Here is a 21,866-nt window from a genome sequence, read left to right on the forward strand (position 1 = left end):
TTCTTGTATACCCCTGCCTCCGTAATTTAGTTAACCTAGTTACGTAGCTCAGCTTCATCCTCCATTGGCTGACCCTGTATCCCAAAGACGGGGACTTGCCCTGGGGGACGTCCCCGTGAAGGTTCATGGTACGTTACTTCAAGAGGAGGATCACTAGAGATGGAAATTTAGCCTAAAGCAATACTACCTTTTGAGATCTTCTTGCCTTGTGTCGATATAACTTCACAAGTTTGTTCATGCACTGTGTTCGCTCTTCTTGAACTACGTCTTCAACATAACCATATCCATCTTGACACCCTGCTTGCGCTGTCAAACTCTTATCATAATCCACTTGTGTCGGAGCCCTTACTGCTTGAGTTAAGGAACACCAAAAAAGCTGCAATCGAGGTATCTCTAACCATACCAGAGCAGGCACAGTAATCTCGCGCCACCATGAACATCGCTTTTGTAGGCTGCGGCTTTGTTGCCGCTTACTATGGCGACACGCTGCTGAACCATCCCGAGTTGCGGCCTCTGGCCGTATTTGATATCTCTCCCTCCCGCATGTCGGCCTTTTCGAAGCGATATAACATCCCCATCGCTGCCTCTTACCAGGCCATTCTCGACAATCCCGACATAGACCTCATCGTCAACCTCACACCACCTGCTTCCCATGTCGAAATCTCCCGTGCCGCCTTACTCGCCGGCAAACATGTTTATTCCGAAAAGCCGCTTGCACTGGAGCCTGCTGGCGCGAAGGAGTTGATCGCCCTCGCCACGAAGCAAAATCGCCTGCTCGCGGTCGCGCCGTGCAACTTTCTTGGTGGGTCCATGCAGACCCTCGCCCGGCTTGTCCGCGAAAACGTCGTTGGCATCCCGCGACTCATCTACGCCGAGATCGACGACGGCCCAATACACCAGCTGCCACACAGCACCTGGATAAGCAGCTCTGGCGTAATTTGGCCAGCGGAGACTGAGTTCCGTGTTGGCTGCGTCTGGGAACATGCTGCGTACGAAGTGGGATTTCTCACCAGCATCTTCGGCCCAGTGGCGAGCGTCACGTCATTCGCCCACACTCTTGTCACCGACAAGATGAAGGAGATCGCGCCGCAAGACCTTGGCCCAGACTTCTGTGCCGCTCTCCTCCCATTCCGCAGCGGTGTCATCGCTCGATTGACTATCGGCACGGTCGCCCGGCGCAATCGCTCAATGACCATCACTGGCGACAAAGGCATCCTCCACATACCGGAAATATGGGACTACGAGGCGCCGGTCCAATTCACACTCTCAAGAGGCTCGAAGGCTGACCCAGCCTCGCCACTGTTGCTTGTCACGCCGCGGACCACCCCCGAGCGCGCAGTAGATAGCCTCGGTGTGCCAATGCCGATGGCGGAGCGAGGTATTCAAGTGGACATGCTGGCGGATGCGCCGCGGCACTATCCAAAGGCAAACCGCATGGACATGTGTCTCGGTCTCGCCGAGCTCGCTGCCGCCATCCGCGAAAACCGTCGCCCGCGCATGGCGGCGGACCATGCGTTCCACGTATATGAAATCCTCCAAGCGCTGCATGACTCTGTCGCCGCGCCCGGGTATCGCGAGATTACGTCGGACTTCTTGCCGATCGAACCAATGCCCCCATTGCAAACGGCCGCGTCGAACTGTACAATCTCCTGGTAGGCATCTTGAGGGGAAACAAACCAATTGCCGCTGGCTCGCTCTCGCAAAATTCGTTCATTATGTGCTTCGAGATTGGTATTTGTTGTGTTCCAATGCCGCAATACGCCAGTCTAACGTCGTTGTTTATCGAGGGACCCATCCTCGGCTAAACTTGATCAGCTTGCTGGTTCGACCGGGTTAATTCCATGACGGCTGTCGTTTTATTTCTATAGATAAACGGGCGCACGAAAGTGGTTCATTGCGAAACCCTTCATCCATTTTGATCTTTCAGTGAGGTTTATATCCCTTATGTTTAGCGGAATCATTGTTAGCCTTCTTCGTAGGCGATAACAGAACAACTGTCGTCGTCCCGCGATGGACCAGCCTTAGCAGGCACAAGCTCGCTCAACCTGAAAAATACCAACAAATATTATGACCACATCATGAGGGTCGATTGTAGTGACAACTCACAAATGTCGTTCAGACTCAAGTCCGGCCAGTTCCCCACATTATATTGTCGACCCTAGTTGACTCATGATAGCATGAGAGCTTGCAGACCATAAACACAGCAAAAATATATCTCCTTTCGTCCCTCACCTCCTCCGGGGTGAAAATAACTAAAAAGGCAAAAACAATCAACAATCCGGATTCCCAAATGGTCACCCACTTTAGTACTAACGAATCGGCATGGAGCTTAAGTACGGCTGAGCGAACGGGAAGCCCTGTTTTCCCCATCCTATGGTCGATTGCGAAAGTAAATTAAACAACAAAAAATATGAACGTGCGAGTGCCAAGATTTTTCGAGCTGGACTTGCACTGCCGCCCGAGATGTCCCTCTAGCGTGCCGATAGGGGCGGAGACCAGCTAGGGCATGCCCACATGTCCAAAAGAGTGTCTACGAGTACATCCAATTCCCATAAGCTGGACATTAGTAGCAGCCTTGATTCACAGATAGAAAATATTGTGCGAGAGAGCCGGAGATTTAGATTTGATGAACCTCAGCCCTTCTGGGTACAAGTCGCCTGATCCAGAATGAACATTGAGGTCCAATGTCGGGAGATCTTACGAGGCGTGTTCGCATTCGTATCGGTATTCGTATTCGTGTACCGACGATGGCGCTGTCAATTCGCTCCTTTTTGACTACCTAGGTACCTCGTAATGTTGCCCGTGCAATCTTAGCCCACATGGCCAAGGGTTTATATACAGTGGCGCCCCGATCGCAAAATATCTGTGACACTATGACACTAATACTCCTCCATGGCGACGCAACAAACACTCAGATCCATAAGGAGCCGGTCAATCACTTCCTATCTCACTTCACAATTCGACCCAACACCAAGATCAGCAACAATCACACGGAGATACTCAGACAAATCGAGCCGCCATGAATCTGAACCAACCCCCAAGGGCAAGACGAGCACCAATCCAGGTCAACTTCCCAAGTTTAGCATGAACGACCTCGGCGCCTCATCAAGTGTGAAGGTCGTTGTTTACACAATGATTGGAATTATGGGCACGGTGGAAACATATGCTTATGGCAAGTGGGCGTGGTACAAGTGGGGCCCAACCCCAGATGGAAGCCCGTCAGAGCACCCACAGGAAGTCTGACCCTGCTAAGCGCTAAGGCTTATCGAGTTGCACCACATGGCTACTCTTTTACTTTCTCATCATGAGTCTTTTGTACTATACCTCGATCAAATTTGCATCATATCATTCATTCTGAACAGCCTGCTCAAAGGGGTTTTGGACATACAGCTCGATACCTTGTGAGGGCTGACAAAATGCCACAACCCGCTCTCCTCCCTATTGAGCATCCTTTGTCATATTCCGACACTAAATCGCTCGACTCAAGTCCCACACGAGGCCCATCGGTGAAGCTAAGGAGCATTGAGCAGAAGGCTCAGTATTTATTCGAGCACCAGCAGGTCTCGAATCTCCTTAATGAGTACGCATACGTCCTGGACGTGTGCATGGTAGACTGGTAGACTCGGCCGCTGCCCACGTGTGGGTAGCGCTGTTCACAGACGATTGCAGCGTAATATATCCATTAGGCACACACAATGGCAAAACTGGGCTGGCAGACTGGTGCCTCAATGCTGAGCTCAGGTTTTATAGAATGCTGGCAAGTGTTCCCCGTGGCAAATAGGTGGTTCATTCCGCAGGGATTGTCCAAGGGATGTCCAAGGGATCTGTCATATGTGATTGCTCATCCACGATTAATGATGCCCAGTCTCTAGCATATGTCCTCGACTTTTACGATAACATTCGATTCGGATCTTGTTACACATGGCTGTACCGTATTGTTCGGCATCCGTGGAACTCATGCCGAAGATATCAGTCAGAACTTCTCCGAAGGCGGCTATTATTCCTGGAGCTTCCGCAAAGTCAATGGCGAGCGGAAGATTTCATAACTTTTCCTGAACGTCAACTGGGAAAGTGGTGATTCGAAGGGCTTGAATGAGCCAGGTGCCGCAGCATACCAGTGTGGGAGAGCTGTCAAACAGTAAATTGGTGGGAATACACGTGCATTCCGACATGACGAAGAGGTTCGCCAGACAAGGGTAGCCGGAAAGTTGAACATCTTTGGGTATTAATTCTAAGGACGGCTAATTGGAAAATGCACACCCCATTAAGCCAAGATCCGTTCCCAGTCGAACCTCAATATTCGCACCGAGGAGTCAGCCGATGCGACAGCTAGTTGTTGTGACGTTCCATCCATGAATCGAGGACGCCATGCCAGGCGGGTGATTGATTTGGTTGGGCACAAGTGGGTGTCGACGGTGACGCTCCGCTCAACTTTGTTGCCGTCAGTGAGGTTAAGTACATGGACAGCAATAGTACCATCCTCCTCACCGGATGCGAGAAGAGACCAAGATTGATGGGATACAGCAGCAAGTGCCGTGATTGCGGACTTTCTCTTGATATCCAGTGTGCATGTAAAGTCTGGAGCTGTGGAAGAGCCATCTGTGCTCCACACCCTCATGACCTTGTCTCGTCCTGCAGTCACAAATGATGCATCTCCAGCACCTGGCAGCCACGTGCAGTCCAAGATCATGCGAGTATGCGCCTTAGAATTGGACGCAACTAGCGACCACGACTTGGAATCAGAACCTTGCTGTTTGAATACGGTCCACTGCCGGTCTCGACCGACGCTCAGAAGGTATTTGTATTCTTGAGGAGAAAATACAAGTCGCGTGACAGTTAATGAATGGGCGGTGAGGGGAGGCTTGATCTCATTCCAAGTTGCTCCATCGTAGAGACGAATGACAGCGTGGTCGATTGAGCTTGCTTTACACGCCGTCGCCAGAATTGCGCCTGAAGGAGAGGAGTCAACTTCAGAAATCTCATAACCATGACCGTACAGCTTTTCATGCTCTGGCCATAGTGTATGCCGCGAGAGCAAGTCTTCATTTGGGGGCTCTTCTAACAGAGTCAGAGCGTGTGCAGGGCTGCTCGATTGGATATTCGCCTCTTGGTCATCATCATTCGGTCCTTCGTGGATGTCTTCGTTCTCCCCAATGGCTTTGTTTGAAAGACCTAACACTGGGATAGCGGCCGTTTCTGGTAACTCAGTACTTTCTGGTGGCATTGCTATCCGACACAGATTGTTGAGCATCACAGCAACTTCCTTGGGCTCGTTGAAAACTCGCAAGAGCTTCTCATCTGCACCCGAGACAAATTGATGAGGAGTAGTGCTTGCAATGCAATTGAGATCGTAGCCATGAATTTGAGGACGTGAAAATTCGTGCCATGTGACTCTTCCATTCATTTTCCACTCTGCATGCAGCCTGGTCGTTTGGTCAGAGCTCGTCGAAATGAGATAGCTACCATCAGGTGCCCAACACATCCCATCGACAGAACCTACGTGCCCACTGATTGCAGGCTTTTGATGCCAAAATTGTGTCTCGGGTGTGTACTGCCAAAGCCTCCAGCTGCCAGTTCTGCCAAGAGAAATCACCATGTGACCATCTGGAGACCAAAGGCCATTCCAAAAGCCACCAGAGGAGCCTGTTGCCGTTGTGGCACCTTTTTGACTGCTGATCTCCCCGAGCCTTGAAATACTGACCCACACTCCGGAGGACTCCTCAGGCTCCCAGATTGAAAGTGACCCATCGGCCGAGGCAGTGAGAAGCTGCGGTACTAGTGTATTCTGTTTCCAGGATGATGAATAGATCCAATCTTCGTGTCCGAGTAGAAGAGCCTCGAATGAAATAATGTATGTGAAGTCGCCAGCAGAAACACTTTGAACCTTCGCAGTCAGTGTAATCGTGTCAGGTATTTGACGAGTTGTTCCATTTGTATTTGGTGTAGCTAGTTGTTGATCTTCCGGCTGTATACGCCAAATGCGTACATACTTGTCCTGACTTGCAGAGGCCAGTAGATATCCACCATTTGAGGTCGGTGTCAACGCAAGTGATCTGATCCAAGCCTCATGCCCGGTTAAAATCGCATTTGGCGCGACCTGGGGTTTCGAACTTAAACCCTCTATCGAGAATACCTGGACATCATTGCGGGTGCCTCCTGCTATGAGAAAGGCACAGTCGGGAGATGAGGTTGTTGCAAATCCGCCAAGTGCCAAAGCCAATGGAATCAGCCTTGGCTTCAATGGGATCTCTGTAAGGGCTTCCACGTTATCTTGACCAACCCGCCATAACTTCACTTTACCGTCTGCCCCACCTGTGGCAAAGATGTTGCCCCGTCCTAGAGCTGCGATAACATTGACGGTGCCCACATGTGCAATTTCCTTATGAGCTGGCTGGAATGGGATTCCTTGCAGACTTGCCTTCCATACAATCAGTTGGCCGTCTGCAGAGCCTGTCACAAGTAATTCAGGCGAAGAATCAGATAGCAACGGTAAGAACCTCACAGAAGTGACTGTGTCGGAGTGGCTCCCAAGCAGTGCAGACACGCCTAGAATGGCTTTGTCTGTTGGGGACCATAGACCAACATTTTGGTTGGCGCCAAAGGCAATGATGCCTGAAGTCGCTGACCAGTCGGCTGCTGCACTGTTCCTATTGCCGCCGGCGCTGTAGTACTCAGCCGCTATGTGGTCAGTCATGAAGCAAATATTTTAAGAGATTTGTTACTCATTGATTGATTCAACGAAAAGTTTGGTTCTTGAGCTCCGGAGTATTTTTGCCCCGACATTCCGATCCCTGGATGACTCATCCCAGTCTTGGCAAAGCTCCCGTCCAAGTTCAACTTGGACTTTGTCACAGGCGTCCCTCCCATCTCAACCTTTGAAACCTCGCCCTGCCAGCAACAACTCACTTCAATGAGAACCTGGAAACAATGATCAATTTGGTCACAAAGCGTAACTTACTGGACTTCTCGAGATGATTTGAGGGATTCAGCAACTTCAATCAATGGCTTGCTTGATGACTCACGCTGACACTCTATCACACTCTGTTGCGTGCGGACTTTCCACCAGATACGAGGTGTCCAATGCTGCGGAAGGCTAAGAATTCTTTCTAATATTCTACTGGCCATAAACTCCCTGACAGCTGTTGAATTCCTGAAAACAACTGCCCGATCCCGATATTTTGTACTAGTCCCCTCCCACAAGGCTGAGCACAACTATTATTCATCTGACTCCGATTCTGGTCAACTTTGGCCCCCCTATTTGACTCATCGCAGGACTTGAACCACTCAGGACCGCAGCTAAAGATGTAAGTTTCTTTAGTCTTCTTGAATCTTCCCCTATATAGTATAAAGACGCTCGTTTCATCAATAATCCCTTCATCAAAGTCCATAGAGACATTCTCGGCATATCTTATCTAGATCTTTTAATCTCGATCTGTCAATCTGACTGCACAATTCGAAGCATGGCTACGTTAAACAAAGCTGCCAGAGCGGCCCTGGCCAAAGAAACCATCAATAAGCAGATCCCTTCCATTTTGGCCTCAAACCCTAGAGCTAGCTCAGGTGTCCAGAGAGTCCAGCGTTTGCTCGGCAGTGTTGACCTTCCAAAGCTGATTGTTCAAGATGGCGAAGATGGTGCAGCAAAATCGATGCTTGACATTACAATACGGCCAGTAGACACCCTCGAGGCTGCAAGATATATTCTTGATCGTCAACCCCAGGCACGAGTCGCAGTTTTGAACATGGCGTCTCCACTACAGCCCGGTGGAGGCGTTTTGCGAGGAGCTCGGGCACAGGAGGAAAGCCTTTGCATGCGGTCGACACTGTATCCCAGCTTGCGGTCACAATGGTATCGTCACAAGCCAGATACAGTTATATATACACCAGATGTCCTCGTTTTCAAATCTCCGTCCCCTGATCTCAAGCTTTTGGATCCCAAAGATCAGATCTACGTTGATGTCATCTCTTGCGCGGCACCAAGACACCCAGATGTCAAGCAACTTGACGACGGGACTCTAAAGTACGAAGACCCAAAGGACGAAGAGGCAATGGCTTTGAAGATAAAATACATCATGCGTACGGCAGTGAAGATGTCAGCAACGCATGTCGTTCTTGGGGCAATCGGTTGTGGTGCCTACCGAAACCCAATCAAAGAAGTGGCCGGCATGATGCGTCGGTGTCTTCTTGGGCGTGGGAAGGGAAGGCCACTAGATGAAGACTGGGCTGCTGCTGGAGTGAAGAGTATCGTGTTTGCTATCCTCGATGATAGCCCGAAACAGCTGGTTTGGAACGGGTTTGTCGAAGAATTTGCTGGGCATGAGAATGTGGTTATTGAAACTATCGGTTAATTACTCACCATAATGAAGCAAAACCTTGCGCGCCTCCGCCCTCCGTTACTCTTGGTTGGTGACTCGGTCCTAAAATTATGCGACTTTGCAGCCGTTGCTAGGATTCGTCAAGCACAAGTTTGCGGCAATCCATGGTTCCACCGTTCTAAGACAATCGCCGGTTTCAAATCGTCACTGTGTCCCGACAATCAATGAGTTTCAAAATGCAACAGAACTACCAGCTACGATCACGCATCATGACACTTTGTAAAGGTGTGAATACTGCCAATGACCCAAAAATCTATATAAACGGCCACCCCTCCCACAAAAACCTTCCAAGATTTTATCGTCCGCCCATTCTTTTGTATAAGTATCATCCCTTTCCAAACATCCACTCTGGCCTCTCTCGGAGACGGCTTTGCCCCAAGTTGCCAAATTCTCGCTTCTTCTCCAAGGCTTCGCATTGTGATGAACTAAATCCAGCATGCTAGCTGTCTGTTGTCACAATTTCGGAACTATTATCACGCAAATGCCGTGGAGGTTGTGAGCCAGGTTCCCATCGGTATAAGAAGAGCGCCCTTTGAACGCAGCACGGCAACCCGTTATCAGATAACCGGCCAAGGGTGATGGTAACGAAACCACCCGACTCTGATCATGTGCCATGAATCTCTAACTGACATCCATCATTACCTTGCTCGGGAGTAAGAACATACGAGGTCATTCTGTGTCAAGCCATGGCGCGGAAATATATGGCATTCATGGCCGCGGCGTATATATAACACAAATTTCGCCCTCATGATCACCCAGAAGCCTGTCATGAGGATTCAGGGTTTGCAATATGGCCTGTTGCTTTGTTACTCCCTTACACATGCCATCTTCAAGATTGGAGATTGCCAGGAGGGTCCAAATGCGACCGTGAAGCGTTCCATGATGGTGCAATCCGAAAACCTGGTCACCACAAAGAGCAGAACATGCATCTCTGGCTGGCTCCTTCGATTTCACATACCGCTCAATGATATCAGCAAAAGGACAACGGCAAAATCCATCATCATCGTCAAGCACAAGACCAGCATCAAGGACGTCTAGCTGGTGAGCAGCCAAGATAAGGGATCTTGACATTGAACGGGCGCCCAAGGCACTTGGAGGACGAAACAACACCCTATTTTCTCCAGCTCTCCTCCCTCTGGCCACTCGGGTGGTACGGCTATTCCCACGGGACAACTATTCAGTGAAGAGGCAGTACTGTAGATTCCCATAATTTCTGATCGCTTGATCGAGGATCGATCGAGTTGAAAAGGGGCTGGGTCGTTGCTGATAGGTGTGGATCTATGAACAATTATCTACCCAGCTTTCGAGATCTGCGAATATGGGACGCACATCATACAGCGACGCAGATTTTAGGAGGTCGAACATCTTACCGATTGGCTTGGATGCACAACGTGTGGCATTTCGACTCGATGTTTATGTTTGCGATTCTCGTCATAGGACGCCGAACACACCAACAGACCCCAGCTCCCAAAAGAGGAGTAGTATTGCAACAGTAACTTGCACGAGCCCAATATCACGTCGCCAAAAACGACAAGAAGCTTCCGATGAATCTACGAGCTCCAGAATCGACTCTAGAATCCTGGAGCCGGGCTGGGCCAAAGAGCGCTCTTGGCACCAGGAATTGACTCAGAAAAGCTGTAGAACAGCCAGAGTAACAAAATCCTCGCGAATCATTGCCTGGAGCAGAATATGTACCGGGAGTTCTTCGGGAATTCTTGCGTGCATTGTCATTTTCAGGTTTGGACCAACGGATGACCACGAAGATATCTTTAGGCTCGCCTTGCAATCGAAAATGGAAGAATGGGTGTTGGGAGCGAATTTACTTCAGACATGAACAACAATCTTTCGCACTCAGTAGTGATTCACTGGCACTCCACCTTTGCTTCCAGGGGAATATAAAGAAAGACTATCTCCTTTCTTTACAACCTCAGAATCGACTTTTTCACCGTCTGGCCCGGGACATCGGAGTCTGACACAGATGACATTTACGCCAAGTTCAACGAGCCTGAGGACAAGACTATGATACTGGTGTTGAATTCTAGGAGTTCTACGGTGGGCCTCAACCTACAGAATGCCTGTCATAAGATCTTGGCTCTCCACATGACAGAGAATCTAAATGTCATTATCCAGTCCATTGGCAGAGTCTATCGCCTGAGATAAAAGAAATAGCAAAAGGTGTGGATTGTGGTGGACACGGCTAGAATAATGACCACATTGGCACTCTCAATTTCTCTTGCCCACAAACAGATTTGAAGGAGCCGTCAGTGACGTACAGACGAGCACAAACTTGATTAGTCTTGATACATTTGCGAACGGGAATAGCCATAACTACTCAAAGCGACCAGAGTCGTCGACGAACTGTGCCTTTCTGATGATCGGTCAGACTGCTCAGACTTCGGAGACCTTGAACGCGTTGAAGATCGGAGAACAAGTTAGTTCACGGGAAATCAGTCACTGTCATGTCGCAGGCTATCAAAGTCCAAAGCTGCGTCTGAGGTCGACTAGAAGTCATCCAAGAGCTTGGCAGAAGTCATATCGAGCTTCTCCGACGAGGCGGAGTTCTTGGTGTTCAGGAATTCAGGCTGGTCGAGTCAAACACACGGTAAAGCTGAGTGATTTTTGGTGGACAAAGCACCGGAGCCTACCATGCCATCTCCTTCAAACCCTAAGAATCCGAGGACAGACAGCGTGCAGGCAAAGTTTCAGCGTCCATGAGCCTCATTCCTACCTGGGTCACTGAAAATGTCAATGTGGCGGAACCGGTCAAAAGCAATCCGAGGGAAGCCGCCACGAGAGAGGATCCGTAGCATGATTTGGGCCCTTGGGGGATTCAACCCTGACACTAGTCAATGATGGAAGGGGTGATATGGTAAAATCTACAGCACCATGAGCAGGTGGCGAACTCTCCAGACTGCAGTGGTTCATCGCTTCGGACGGCGCATGAACTCTGTCGAACACCCTGTCACAATTGTCATCGGCGCACTGGTGGTCCGCCACACAACTTGGTTATCGCTGACTTAAATGAGAGCGTGATCGACCGTTTTGGCCTCCACTTCTGCCTTGACGAGGCTGAGACCACTATTAGTCCAGGCGAAGTATCCATTTCTGCATTGAATAAACATACGGAACTATTTCTTCGAATCTTCCTCTGGTTGGACTGCTGAGTTTGCAACTACTGTTGAACGTGGTCAGGCCTGGAAACTCAACCATGCCGAGCTCGACGACTTCGTCCCAGAAGTGAATGTCCCAACAGCTGGAAGAGAGGCATTCAACAAGACTGTGGGTAAAAACGTGCATCTCTCGTGCGTCTCCCAGGCACGGGAGATTCAGGTCTCTCCTAGTCTACAATCTTAGATCGAAATAGGCTCTAGCTCTGGACCGCAGGATGTTGAGACGTCTGTGGCTGATGGGCGGATGGCAGTTATTCATTGGGTTTCGACATCGACTCTATCGGTTTACTCTGTTGGTCTAAAATTCCCACACCTGGTCTTAGACCACGCATCAGAGCCCTGTATCTACTTCTTGAAACCGTGTTTACGGTCAGTTTCCATGCCAGAATCAGATACATGAGTTATTGGGCTTGGGTAACTTCATAAGAACATGGGCAGGGAAAAATGCTAATAAAGATGACTCACTTCATGGACCACATGGAATACTCGACCTCTGGACCTGGTCACCACCTTCTTCCTTCGACCACGACTCCAAATCATGGACCTGGACCTGGAGCCCACCTCTGACGCAGATCTTGCATCCGGCTCACACTCCGATAAACGTGGAAGCCCCGGCCTGCGTAGTATGTGGACCAAGACTCCAAATCAGGTTTCCCAACAAGGAACATAAGAATCTAGACAGGGTTTTGGTACCTGCAATCTAGGTTATGAAAGATCGCTAGCTGTGGCTTGAACTACCGCTCCTCCACCGATTCAGTCTTCCAAAGACCTGCCTTCACCCATTCAATATGTATGGGCCTTGTATGTCACCGCATTCTCACAGCTTAAAACATCATGACTAGGAACCATGCCTGTACATTGAGTCGGGGACAGTGGGACCGCAGAATCGAGACACAGAAATCGTCTGTTCTTCTGATACTGAATAGAATAGGCGTTGAACAAAGTGGAATCACACGCACTCAGGAGAGCGCATACTCTAGGCTGGTGGAATTCAAACGTTGTTTCGTGTTTGAGTGTACTGTAGCGATAATTGTGCCAGAACATCCATCTGAGGAGTATTGATTGAAGCTGCTTCTCGACACAAAGTGGGCTCAGTAAAACTTTGCAAAGTCTTTCATTGTTTCCATCTGATGGAGGAACGAAGTGTGTAGAATTTTCAATCAATGGAATATTGGTGTCGATACGATGAGCCTGATAGCAACATCAAGCACTAAAGCGATGTTATGATATACATGAATTCCGCCGAGTTTTCGTCACTACCTAGGTAGGGATAGTAACGAACTGCGATGATGATAGCGGCTAGTTTGATATTCATCGAATGTGGTATCGATGTGCTTGCGGCGACTGCAGGGGTACAAAGGGCGTCTTTGCAAGATTCACGAGATCACCTCGAAGAGAGGACAAGTGGTGTTTAATCAACCTCTGCATTGATCGCTGCTGAGGAGCTATCGAGCACCTGAGACAATCTCCACCTCCACCATCACTACTACCACCACTGCTGCCGTCAGCTCTACCACATCGGCGCCTCATAGGTAGCGAGCCGAGCCTGGAGAGCCGCAATCTTCGCCTCTAGCTGATCCATGAAAGCCTCGATCTTTTTCCACTCCTTGAGACCCTTGGTGTCATCGGTTTCATCTGCTTTGTTCGGCTCGTTGTCTGCACCAAGCCTCGTCAAAACGCGCTTCTTGGCATCTGACTGTTGAGCACGGAACTCTTTGTGCTTAGCGGCCTTGTTCGCCTTAGCGACTTTCTCTTTCTCCTCTTTGCTAAGAAGGATGGTAGCAGTGCTGAGAGCAGACATCTTGATTGATTTGATTGTGGCGGGTGTCTGTGGTGAAGGAGGATGGTTGAATTTAAGCTTGGTTTGGAAGAGACAATATGTGTTTGTGTTGGTGATAAGGAGGATTAGGATAGAGGAGACTGTCGATGTGAATATGTTTGGCGCTTGTGACAACGCAGTTTGCTTGTGTGGAGGTTTTCGAATTCAGTGTTCGTAAATAAAAAGAAAAAAAGAAGAAGTAAGAGAGCAAGTTGGCGGCTTAAGTAGATCATCTAGGAGTCGTAAACCGACACTCTGGCCAGGCAGCGACCATGTAAATGATTATACAAGAAGTGAATAGCCCGGAACGAGGTGAAATCATGCATGTAGTATTGCCATGTCCACACGGGCTTGTTGAGGCAGGAGAGCTTTTTGTTTAGGACTTAATGCAATGCCCGAATCGGCCAAGCATCAACGCGGACGATGAAACATTTCATCACACTGGAAGGCAATCATTAGTTTGCGTGTTCACGCGTAACTGGAGCTTGGGCATTCAAACCATTTGTCCTGGAAATTTATATGCTTGAAACCTCAACTTTTGTTGTCCACAAATGCTCCCGAAAGTCAATTTGATCCCGTTTCTCCAGCTGCCAAACGACGAGCTTGTTAGTAAAACATCTTTATTAATCGAATTCGCATCGCTCGGTCTAACATAATGCCCATAGCAAGCAAGCAAGCACGCAACATGTTGGAATTGTCCGCACCATCCCGCTGTGTTCTATTTTCGAATTCCGTAACCCGAGAAACCCCCTGGAGGAAGAATGGGTGGAGCAGAAGGTATCGAACCAGCCTGTGGGCCGCCAAAACCAGGCGGAGGGGCAAAGCCGGGTGGAGGTCCAGCATTTGGCTGCGGGAATCCAGGCATTTGATTGAAACCAGGTGGCATGAAATTCTGCGGACCACCGTATCCTGCTTGACTGGGCGGTGGTCTAGCAGGAAGACCACTAGGAGGAGCAGCTAAAGGCACACTTGGCGGCGGCGGCGGCCTTGCTTGTACTGGAGGAGGAATTGATTGGAAGTTTCCATTTGGTTGTCCAAAGCCTGCTGGTGTGGCAGGAGATTGAGGAATGCCACCAAACATGGGAGTTCCCATCGGAATGGTAGCAGGAGTCGGCTGAACTCCATGAGCTTTTGCTTGTGCGGCGAGCATTCGTTCTGCCTGGTCACCGTGCCGTTCTCCCTTGCCATCCTTCTTGTAAGCATACTGAACTGAAACCTCCTTATTCATAAGATATTGGCCGTGCATGTTGGCAATGGCATCATCAGAAGCTTCAAAGTTGGAGAATGAGACAAAGCCATATCCTTTAGACAAGTTATTCTCGTCTCGGGCGATCTGCGAAATGATTAGCGATGTCCTCTGAGATGTTGAGTAGGAACATACCTTCGGAGCAGCTACTAGGGTGCCGAAACGGCCGAAGGTATCGTACAGCATCCTCTCATCCACCATAGGATCTAGATTGCCGATGAAAAGCTCTGCACCAACCTCGACGGATTTTTGTTTGTCGGCGCTGGCCTTGTTCACGCGGATGGGCTTTCCGTAAAGACGGACTTGGTTCATGATGCGAGCCGCGTACTCAGCATCTTCTTCTGAGTTGAATTCAACAAAACCATAGCCTTGATGAGATTGAGTCACCCGATCTTTGGGCAGATGTACGTTCGCAATCCGTCCTGCCTGCAAGAACAATTCCCAGACAAGAGAATCCGAAACACGCTCATCGAGATTACCGATGTAGATGGTGGAATCCTTGTCCTGCTCCCAATGTCTTGCTCCAGACATTATTAAGACGTGGCTGTGTTTGCGCAAGGAAGCGACTGTAGGAAGCGCAAAGATCTTGATGACCAGTTGTCCAGCGAAATATCTGGCCAGGCAATAACTTCATCAGTTAAATCTGAAGTTTGGAGGGCGGCTGATATTCGGTACGCTTTACTGTTTATGGCAGAGTCACGTGCATTGTACTGCGGAGCATTGATTCAATTTCTGCTCGTCTCTTTCCAGAATGATTTTCTGAACTGGACATTTCTACTCCGACAGTTGAACAATCGGCTTTGCAAGACAATTCTCATCAGTCCTCCCCAAAAATATCCATCGACCAGACTCTCTAGCACCACATGATGGTTCAATTCTCGGAAGAAACAAAGGTGCGACAGAATCCCTTAAACCATTTCGATGGGCGTTCTAATGTTGAGTTTGCAGGAGCGCATCTCCAAGATCCTCGACATCACTCGTGAAGTCGTCCATTATGGCTACCTTCCTCTCATCCTTTATCTAGGTCTGATACAATGTCTGCAACGTGCAGGCTATGGCTAATCCTTGCAGGCTACACAAGGAGTGAGCCCAAACCTGCTTTGATTAGGTTAGTGCCTGTCCTGGGGAAACAGAATACACAGACAAAAACTGATGCTGCGCAGCTTGATTTCGCCTTTTGCCAACTGAGAAGCACCCGAACGAAATGTGTGACTTGTAACAACACCCATTGAACGACGCAGATTCTTGGAGAACTTCGACCAATGTGAAATGACCTAGAGTGGTGGCTAATGGATCAGAATTGTCCTCAAAGTTCAATCAAGATTTAGGAGCTTGGGAACGGTTCAATTGCAGCAGAAGAGGAGGTACTTGCACAAGGGCGGTCGCCCGCAGAAAGAAGCTGCACAGATGCATGGCCAGCTTGTACAACAACCCTACTAACGCCAATAATATCATACTCTTGACTCTCTCTTGGTTTCAACATGTGACAAGTTCGTTCTAACGGGAGACCGCATGCAGCATCACGGTGGGATGGACCTTCGATATTTTCCACAACTCTTAATGTCATGCCATATGCATTGCGAATGACCAGACAAATAGCCAAAGTCTCAGGACTTCAACGGTACTGAGTCTGAATAATCCAGGACGCCGCCCGGCACAAGAGGGAGGCTGAATCTATCTGTTGCATTCTCTGCGATCTTTCAATGCTGTCCATCCACGTCAACAAGCATCCTCAGATGGTGCTGCTGGTTCTCAGGGTGTGAGTCCCAAGCAGCGCTTTTGAGGGTGCCTGCTTGCCAACGAACAGGATGTTGGAGCCGATGCCTGATGTGTGTAACATGAGATGGCGTACGTTCCCAGCAGCACAGTTTCCTTGGTCTCGGGTTTCCTGGTGTGGAACAAGTCTTCCGAATACCTGTGTCTATGAGCTGATACAGCTGTCCAGGTAGAGAGATGAATGCTTCTGTCATTCAGGCACGTGGTCCATGGTAGGACAAATGACAGCCTGATAATATGATCGAAGCAGGTGGAGTCAAACATGTTGTTCACCTATGTCACCAATGGTAATGATCCTTTTCTCTAATACAGGGAAGACGACAGACTGAGTGCCGTACACACCGATATACATGGAGCACGAGACCAAATGCTGTGGAGCATGCATGTATATTTTAGCACCCTTTGGATGTGCTCGAGTGGCAAGCCATGCGCAGCCTCGCTGCAGCGGGCTGATCGTGGCCGACTTGGCGAGGAGCATGGCACCCGTGGATGAGACGTCCCGTTTCACTCGGACTGCCGTGAAGGATTGTCCCCGAGTCGCAGGCGATTAACATTTCAACGAATGGCAACCCATATTGACACTGTCGTCTAGTCTCTGTACCCCGTAGTACGACAGTAGCCTACACTGGGGTCTGATGTGCAGATTTTCGGTTATAACATTGACAGGGAATTCGTTATTAGATATGGAACGGGGTAGAGCGTGGTGAACGTGCGGCGATACTCCGTCAAGTTAACGATCTTAAGCCCGAGATCTTCGCCTTTTAGGGGCTAGCAGTCTCTGGGATTAGGTGGTTTCCAGTTACTCCGGGGCCCGGGCGGATAATGTCCACAAACTTCAGGCCCCTTGGTGCAGGTGGAGCATTTCCGGCAGTTCGTCTCCCATTTAGCGTTGATTCTGGAGAAATGTGCCTGGCTTGCCAGTCCTGGGCCGAAGGCTGAAGCCCGTGCAGCATGCGAGCTTCTTCGTCCTTGGGCTGGCCTGTCTGCCAGTTACAGCATTTAGGTGCCCAGGTGGCTAAGTTAGTGGGACGGATATGTGTGGAGCGTACGCCCACTGGCACTGAAGATTCCATGGGGCCATGCCTGTACGAGTACGTGCACTGATCTGTGTGCATGACTTACAGAGTCGACGAACGAATTCTATGCCCGCTCCAGCTATAACAGTGCAAATCATGCTCATCATTTAGGTATCTCGCAGTAACCTGGTGTGTTAGTAACCACTTTTGCCCCCCGAGGAGCCCCCATCCTCGTGCATCTCGCTCCCCCAGTACCTGCAAGTCAAGCCTAAGTCCACCAGGCTACCTTGGTACCTCGTACGATACTCCATGTGAGTATTCTGGAGTCCCAAATAGCGTTACGGAAGGTTACTCCACATTTGATTGTGTCCACAGACGCCAGCATCCTTTTCTATCATTCAGCCTGCCCGTCCTCTCCTCCTGTTCTTCTCCCTTTTCTAGGTCCTCACCCACTCTGCCTCTGTTTCGCACCGTCTTATGGACTCCTGGCACGCTTTGCTAACTTCCCAGCTCTGATCCAGGCACCCAACCCCTTCCGCGTGGAAGTTTCAATCATCCAACCCCCGTCAGAGTCATTGGCTTAGCTGTCGGCGTGCTATGAGCTTATTCCCTTTTTTCTCCCCTTACCACTAGCGTCATTTCTCGACCAGAAGCCCGAGCACCCCAAACTTGAACGTGTCCCGGTTTGTCGCTACCACTGCACCGCTACCGCGCTTTTCTGCTTCAACCTTCTTACTCCCGCTTTCAGGCTGCTTCTTCATTTCTTCCATCCCATCCCATCTCCCTCTGATCATCCAGCATTTGATCAATCACCTCCATCATGTTTAATGCTACTCAACACCGCGGCAACCCCAATCTTGGGCCTGCGCCCCCGGGCCAGCCCAATCATCGCCTCAATGAAATCATGGAGTCCCTTCGCGCAGAATTCGACAACCAGAGCCGTTCATCCGAGCAGGTGGAAAACCAAGTTGCTCAACAAATTCAGGAGATGGAACTTATTAGGAACAAAGTCTACCAATTAGAGCAGAACCAGCTGAAAATGAAGCAAGACTATGAGGCTGAGATTCGCATGCTACGACATGAGTTGGAGATGCGCGGCGGTCCTCAAGTGCAGTCGCATCTCGGTGGTCCTCCCCAGCATGGTGGTCCTGCTCAAGCTCCTCCTCCTTCTTTGGGTCACGGACAAGGTGGTCTGTTCAGTGGAATCATGGCCAACCAAGGTCAAGGTGGTCCAGGGCTTGCTCCTCCTCCTGAACAGCCTCCTCCACAACAGCATCCCCTACAGCCACCTCCACCACCTGCTGGACAGCCTCAAGGACCACCTCAGCCTCCCAACTCCTTTCCTGGATATCAGGGCCCGACCCTGAACGGCTATGCGCCACAGCCACAACCTCCCACAAACTCGCCAGGATTGGGCAAAAACCGTAACATGGCCAACAGAGGCGCACCTGGTCCCGCCACTCCTCAACAACATCCCAATCAGCCTCAGCCTATGCCATACCCGAATGATCCCAGAGCTTCCCCACAAATCCCTCGCCCAACTCCTCCCGGTAGCGACATGCAGCTCCAACCACGTCACCCAGGACCTGGACAGAACGCATTCCCTAACGTGGGCAACGTTTTGGCAGAGTTGAACCCGGATGACTTGCCGGACTCCTTGAAGCGCCAAGGAGCCGATTGGCACGCCGTGTTCAACCCTAACGTTCCTCGTGTGCTTGATGTTCAGCTTCTGCACAATCTGGTCCACGAATCAGTAGTGTGTTGTGTCAGATTTTCGGCCGACGGCAAATATGTCGCAACAGGTTGCAACCGCAGTGCTCAAATCTTTGACGCCAGAGATGGTCGTAAAGTGTGCGAGTTGTTGGATGATAGTGTTCAAGATAAGGAGGGAGATTTGTACATTCGTTCGGTCTGCTTCTCTCCTGATGGCAAGTTGCTTGCCACAGGCGCCGAAGATAAGAAGATCCGAGTGTGGGACATCGAGAGCAAGCGTATTCGAACGACCTTCGACGGACACGAACAAGACATTTACTCACTCGACTTCTCTCGCACAGGTCGCTTGATAGCGTCAGGATCTGGTGACAAGACAGTCAGATTGTGGGACATTGAGTCCAACCAACAAGTGATGGTCTTGTCGATCGAAGACGGCGTGACTACGGTGGCAATGTCTCCCGATGGACGATTTGTTGCTGCCGGTTCGCTGGATAAGAGTGTCCGCGTCTGGGACTGTTCAAGTGGATATCTCATTGAGCGGCTAGAGGGCGGCCAAGGCCACAAGGACAGTGTCTACTCTGTGGCCTTTTCTCCCAGTGGACGTGAGCTTGTCAGTGGTAGTTTGGACAAGACGATCAAGATGTGGGAACTCACACCTCAGCGTGGGCTGATCCCAGCATCGGCCTCCAAGGATGGCAAATGCATTCGAACATTCGAGGGCCACAAGGTGAGATGGATCCCGACTGCTGTCAATCATGATGAAATGAGCTAACCTGTAATTCTCTAGGACTACGTGCTGTCGGTGTGCCTGACACCTGGAGGCGAATGGGTCATGTCCGGTTCGAAAGACCGTGGAGTACAGTTCTGGGACCCTCAAACCGGCAATGCACAAATGATGCTTCAAGGACACAAAAATTCCGTCATCTCGGTGGCGCCATGTCCTGCTGGACATTTGTTTGCAACCGGTTCAGGAGATATGAAAGCTCGGATCTGGCAATACACCACCTGGCGTGGAGCTCACCAAGGAGGCATCTAAGCCGGCCGCGTGAGGCTTAGTGCATGACGACCTTTTCGAGATCGAGAAAAGCCGGAAGGTCGCCAACCATTGGCAAGCCCGAAGTAGAAGGCCAATTTCGGGCTCTTCATGACTGGAACAGGAATCGGGGCAAACCAACGCGCAACATGGGAAAGACATTGGGTTCGAATCAAGAGGCATTTCCCCCAAGGCATTCCTCGGCATGGACCAAGGACCTATTGGATTGTTGTGTGGCTGAGGAGCACATTTTGAGGAGTGGGAGTGATTTCTTGGGACCGCCAGGGACTTTTTTAGTGGCGTGGGAGGACCAGCATTAGTGGGCCATGAAGAGGGTTTGGGGGTGGTCACGATCACGGTCACGGTCACGGTCGCGGTCACGGTGTGCGGACAACTTGTATATCCGGATATGACGGGCTGAGCTGCCAGTGGCAGTTGAATTGTTTTTCGGGATCTTTGCTAGGGAACGTTGCATTTTTTAGAAAAGTGATTGGAGGATTATCTCCTGAACACCCCCAAAATTCCCCTGCCATTACATATGGAGTTGCTCTTGTTCTTTGACCACCGGGAGGCGTCAGATCTGAGTTTGAGTGGTGACTCGGAGTACGAGAGACGATAGCTCTGATCTTCACGAGGTAGTCATAGACTCATATCATAGTGCTTTGCCCCCCCCCGTGGGACCATGTCGGGCGCTTCAACAGAGTTCAAGTTAGCGACGATAGGGACATTCCTATTTGATGGATGGACTTCGCTTATGATGCTTACTGAACGGGACACGAACGGGCTTGGAGTTTCCATGAGTCAGTTTCATGGTAATCATAGGTGACTGGGAAGGATGCCTGCTCGACGATGCGACGATGAGCTCAGCGAATGCCCTATTGTGTTTTGATCTTTTACGAGCGTGAGTTCTTCAGTGAGTACTCGGTACTGATACAGCTTCATGATTCCAATAGTATCCGGACCGGAAGGGTCAACACGTCACAGACTTCAGCCGGTCGTCGTCGGAACATGCATGGTCTACAATACTGAGGATCCGTAACCGTACTTGCATCACGACAGTAGGGGGACCTTGGAACTGGAAGCCCCGGGGCCACCAGCCCTCTTGCTCCTTGGGCCTCAACCTCGAAGCAGATCCATCGGGGTCTACCGAGCGGGCGGCCGTAGCCGTTGTTCTGCTGACTTCCGAGACCCTTCCGCTTCGTCAATGCCGCAATGCTCTCAATCCACACTGACACTCCAAGGACACCCCCAGGACACACCACTGTCAGGGTCGGATCCAGTAGGATAGGCTACTGTTTGTCGGTTGTAACTTGTGACCTGTACACTCGTCAGTGGTTGGCCTTTGTGTTTATCCACGCATTCTCGTTGGACGAGCATTCCTGAGCTGGGGTTGAATTATCTCAACTGAAGAATTTGCGTAAAACGAGGGGGGGTTGCCCCAACTCGACTGGCTACCTAGAGACGGCGAGCGTGAGGGGGCGTGGGATGGTATAGGCACCTGCTTACAACTTACAAGGCAATCGATGTGTGACGATCTCGTCCTGCTCCAGCTGCCCATGTTGGTTTCCTCGAATTCGCAATCTTGCTTTTCGCTTTCCTATCGAATGAAAATTTTTCACCATCTGCAAGCCTCGTGAGGGTGAGGGATATGTGGCTCTGCAGGCGCAACGGTTTCAGGGCATTATCATATCTTCTTCGTGGTGAAAAACTCAGAGATAACG

At 50.2% G+C, this 21,866-nt stretch overlaps 6 protein-coding genes across 6 annotated transcripts; 3 read left to right on the top strand and 3 right to left on the bottom strand.

Annotated features, from left to right (window-relative positions):
- Positions 1–432: 432 nt before the first annotated feature.
- Positions 433–1,656, top strand: LTR84_000879 (uncharacterized protein; the record flags this gene model as incomplete). Its single annotated transcript, XM_064844508.1, has 1 exon — positions 433–1,656. One exon carries the CDS (start codon positions 433–435, stop codon positions 1,654–1,656), a length of 1,224 nt encoding a protein of 407 aa, XP_064712368.1.
- A 2,608-nt stretch (positions 1,657–4,264) lies between these two features.
- LTR84_000880 (uncharacterized protein) lies at positions 4,265–6,694 on the bottom strand (the record flags this gene model as incomplete). Its single annotated transcript, XM_064844509.1, has 1 exon — positions 4,265–6,694. One exon carries the CDS (start codon positions 6,692–6,694, stop codon positions 4,265–4,267), a length of 2,430 nt encoding a protein of 809 aa, XP_064712369.1.
- Positions 6,695–7,460: 766 nt separating this feature from the next.
- Positions 7,461–8,345, top strand: LTR84_000881 (uncharacterized protein; the record flags this gene model as incomplete). The annotated part of the gene is made up of 1 exon (XM_064844510.1): positions 7,461–8,345. The coding sequence occupies one exon, from the start codon at positions 7,461–7,463 to the stop codon at positions 8,343–8,345; it is 885 nt and encodes a 294-aa protein (XP_064712370.1).
- A 4,707-nt stretch (positions 8,346–13,052) lies between these two features.
- On the bottom strand, positions 13,053–13,343 carry LTR84_000882 (uncharacterized protein; the record flags this gene model as incomplete). The annotated part of the gene is made up of 1 exon (XM_064844511.1): positions 13,053–13,343. One exon carries the CDS (start codon positions 13,341–13,343, stop codon positions 13,053–13,055), a length of 291 nt encoding a protein of 96 aa, XP_064712371.1.
- Positions 13,344–14,079: 736 nt separating this feature from the next.
- On the bottom strand, positions 14,080–15,138 carry LTR84_000883 (uncharacterized protein; the record flags this gene model as incomplete). Its single annotated transcript, XM_064844512.1, has 2 exons — positions 14,080–14,694; positions 14,743–15,138. The coding sequence occupies 2 exons, from the start codon at positions 15,136–15,138 to the stop codon at positions 14,080–14,082; spliced, it is 1,011 nt and encodes a 336-aa protein (XP_064712372.1).
- A 3,081-nt stretch (positions 15,139–18,219) lies between these two features.
- LTR84_000884 (uncharacterized protein) lies at positions 18,220–20,148 on the top strand (the record flags this gene model as incomplete). Its single annotated transcript, XM_064844513.1, has 2 exons — positions 18,220–19,839; positions 19,900–20,148. The coding sequence occupies 2 exons, from the start codon at positions 18,220–18,222 to the stop codon at positions 20,146–20,148; spliced, it is 1,869 nt and encodes a 622-aa protein (XP_064712373.1).
- Positions 20,149–21,866: the final 1,718 nt, after the last annotated feature.

This window comes from Exophiala bonariae (genome assembly GCF_035927105.1).
Source record: "Exophiala bonariae strain CCFEE 5792 chromosome Unknown scaffold_1, whole genome shotgun sequence".
Taxonomy (NCBI): domain Eukaryota; kingdom Fungi; phylum Ascomycota; class Eurotiomycetes; order Chaetothyriales; family Herpotrichiellaceae; genus Exophiala; species Exophiala bonariae.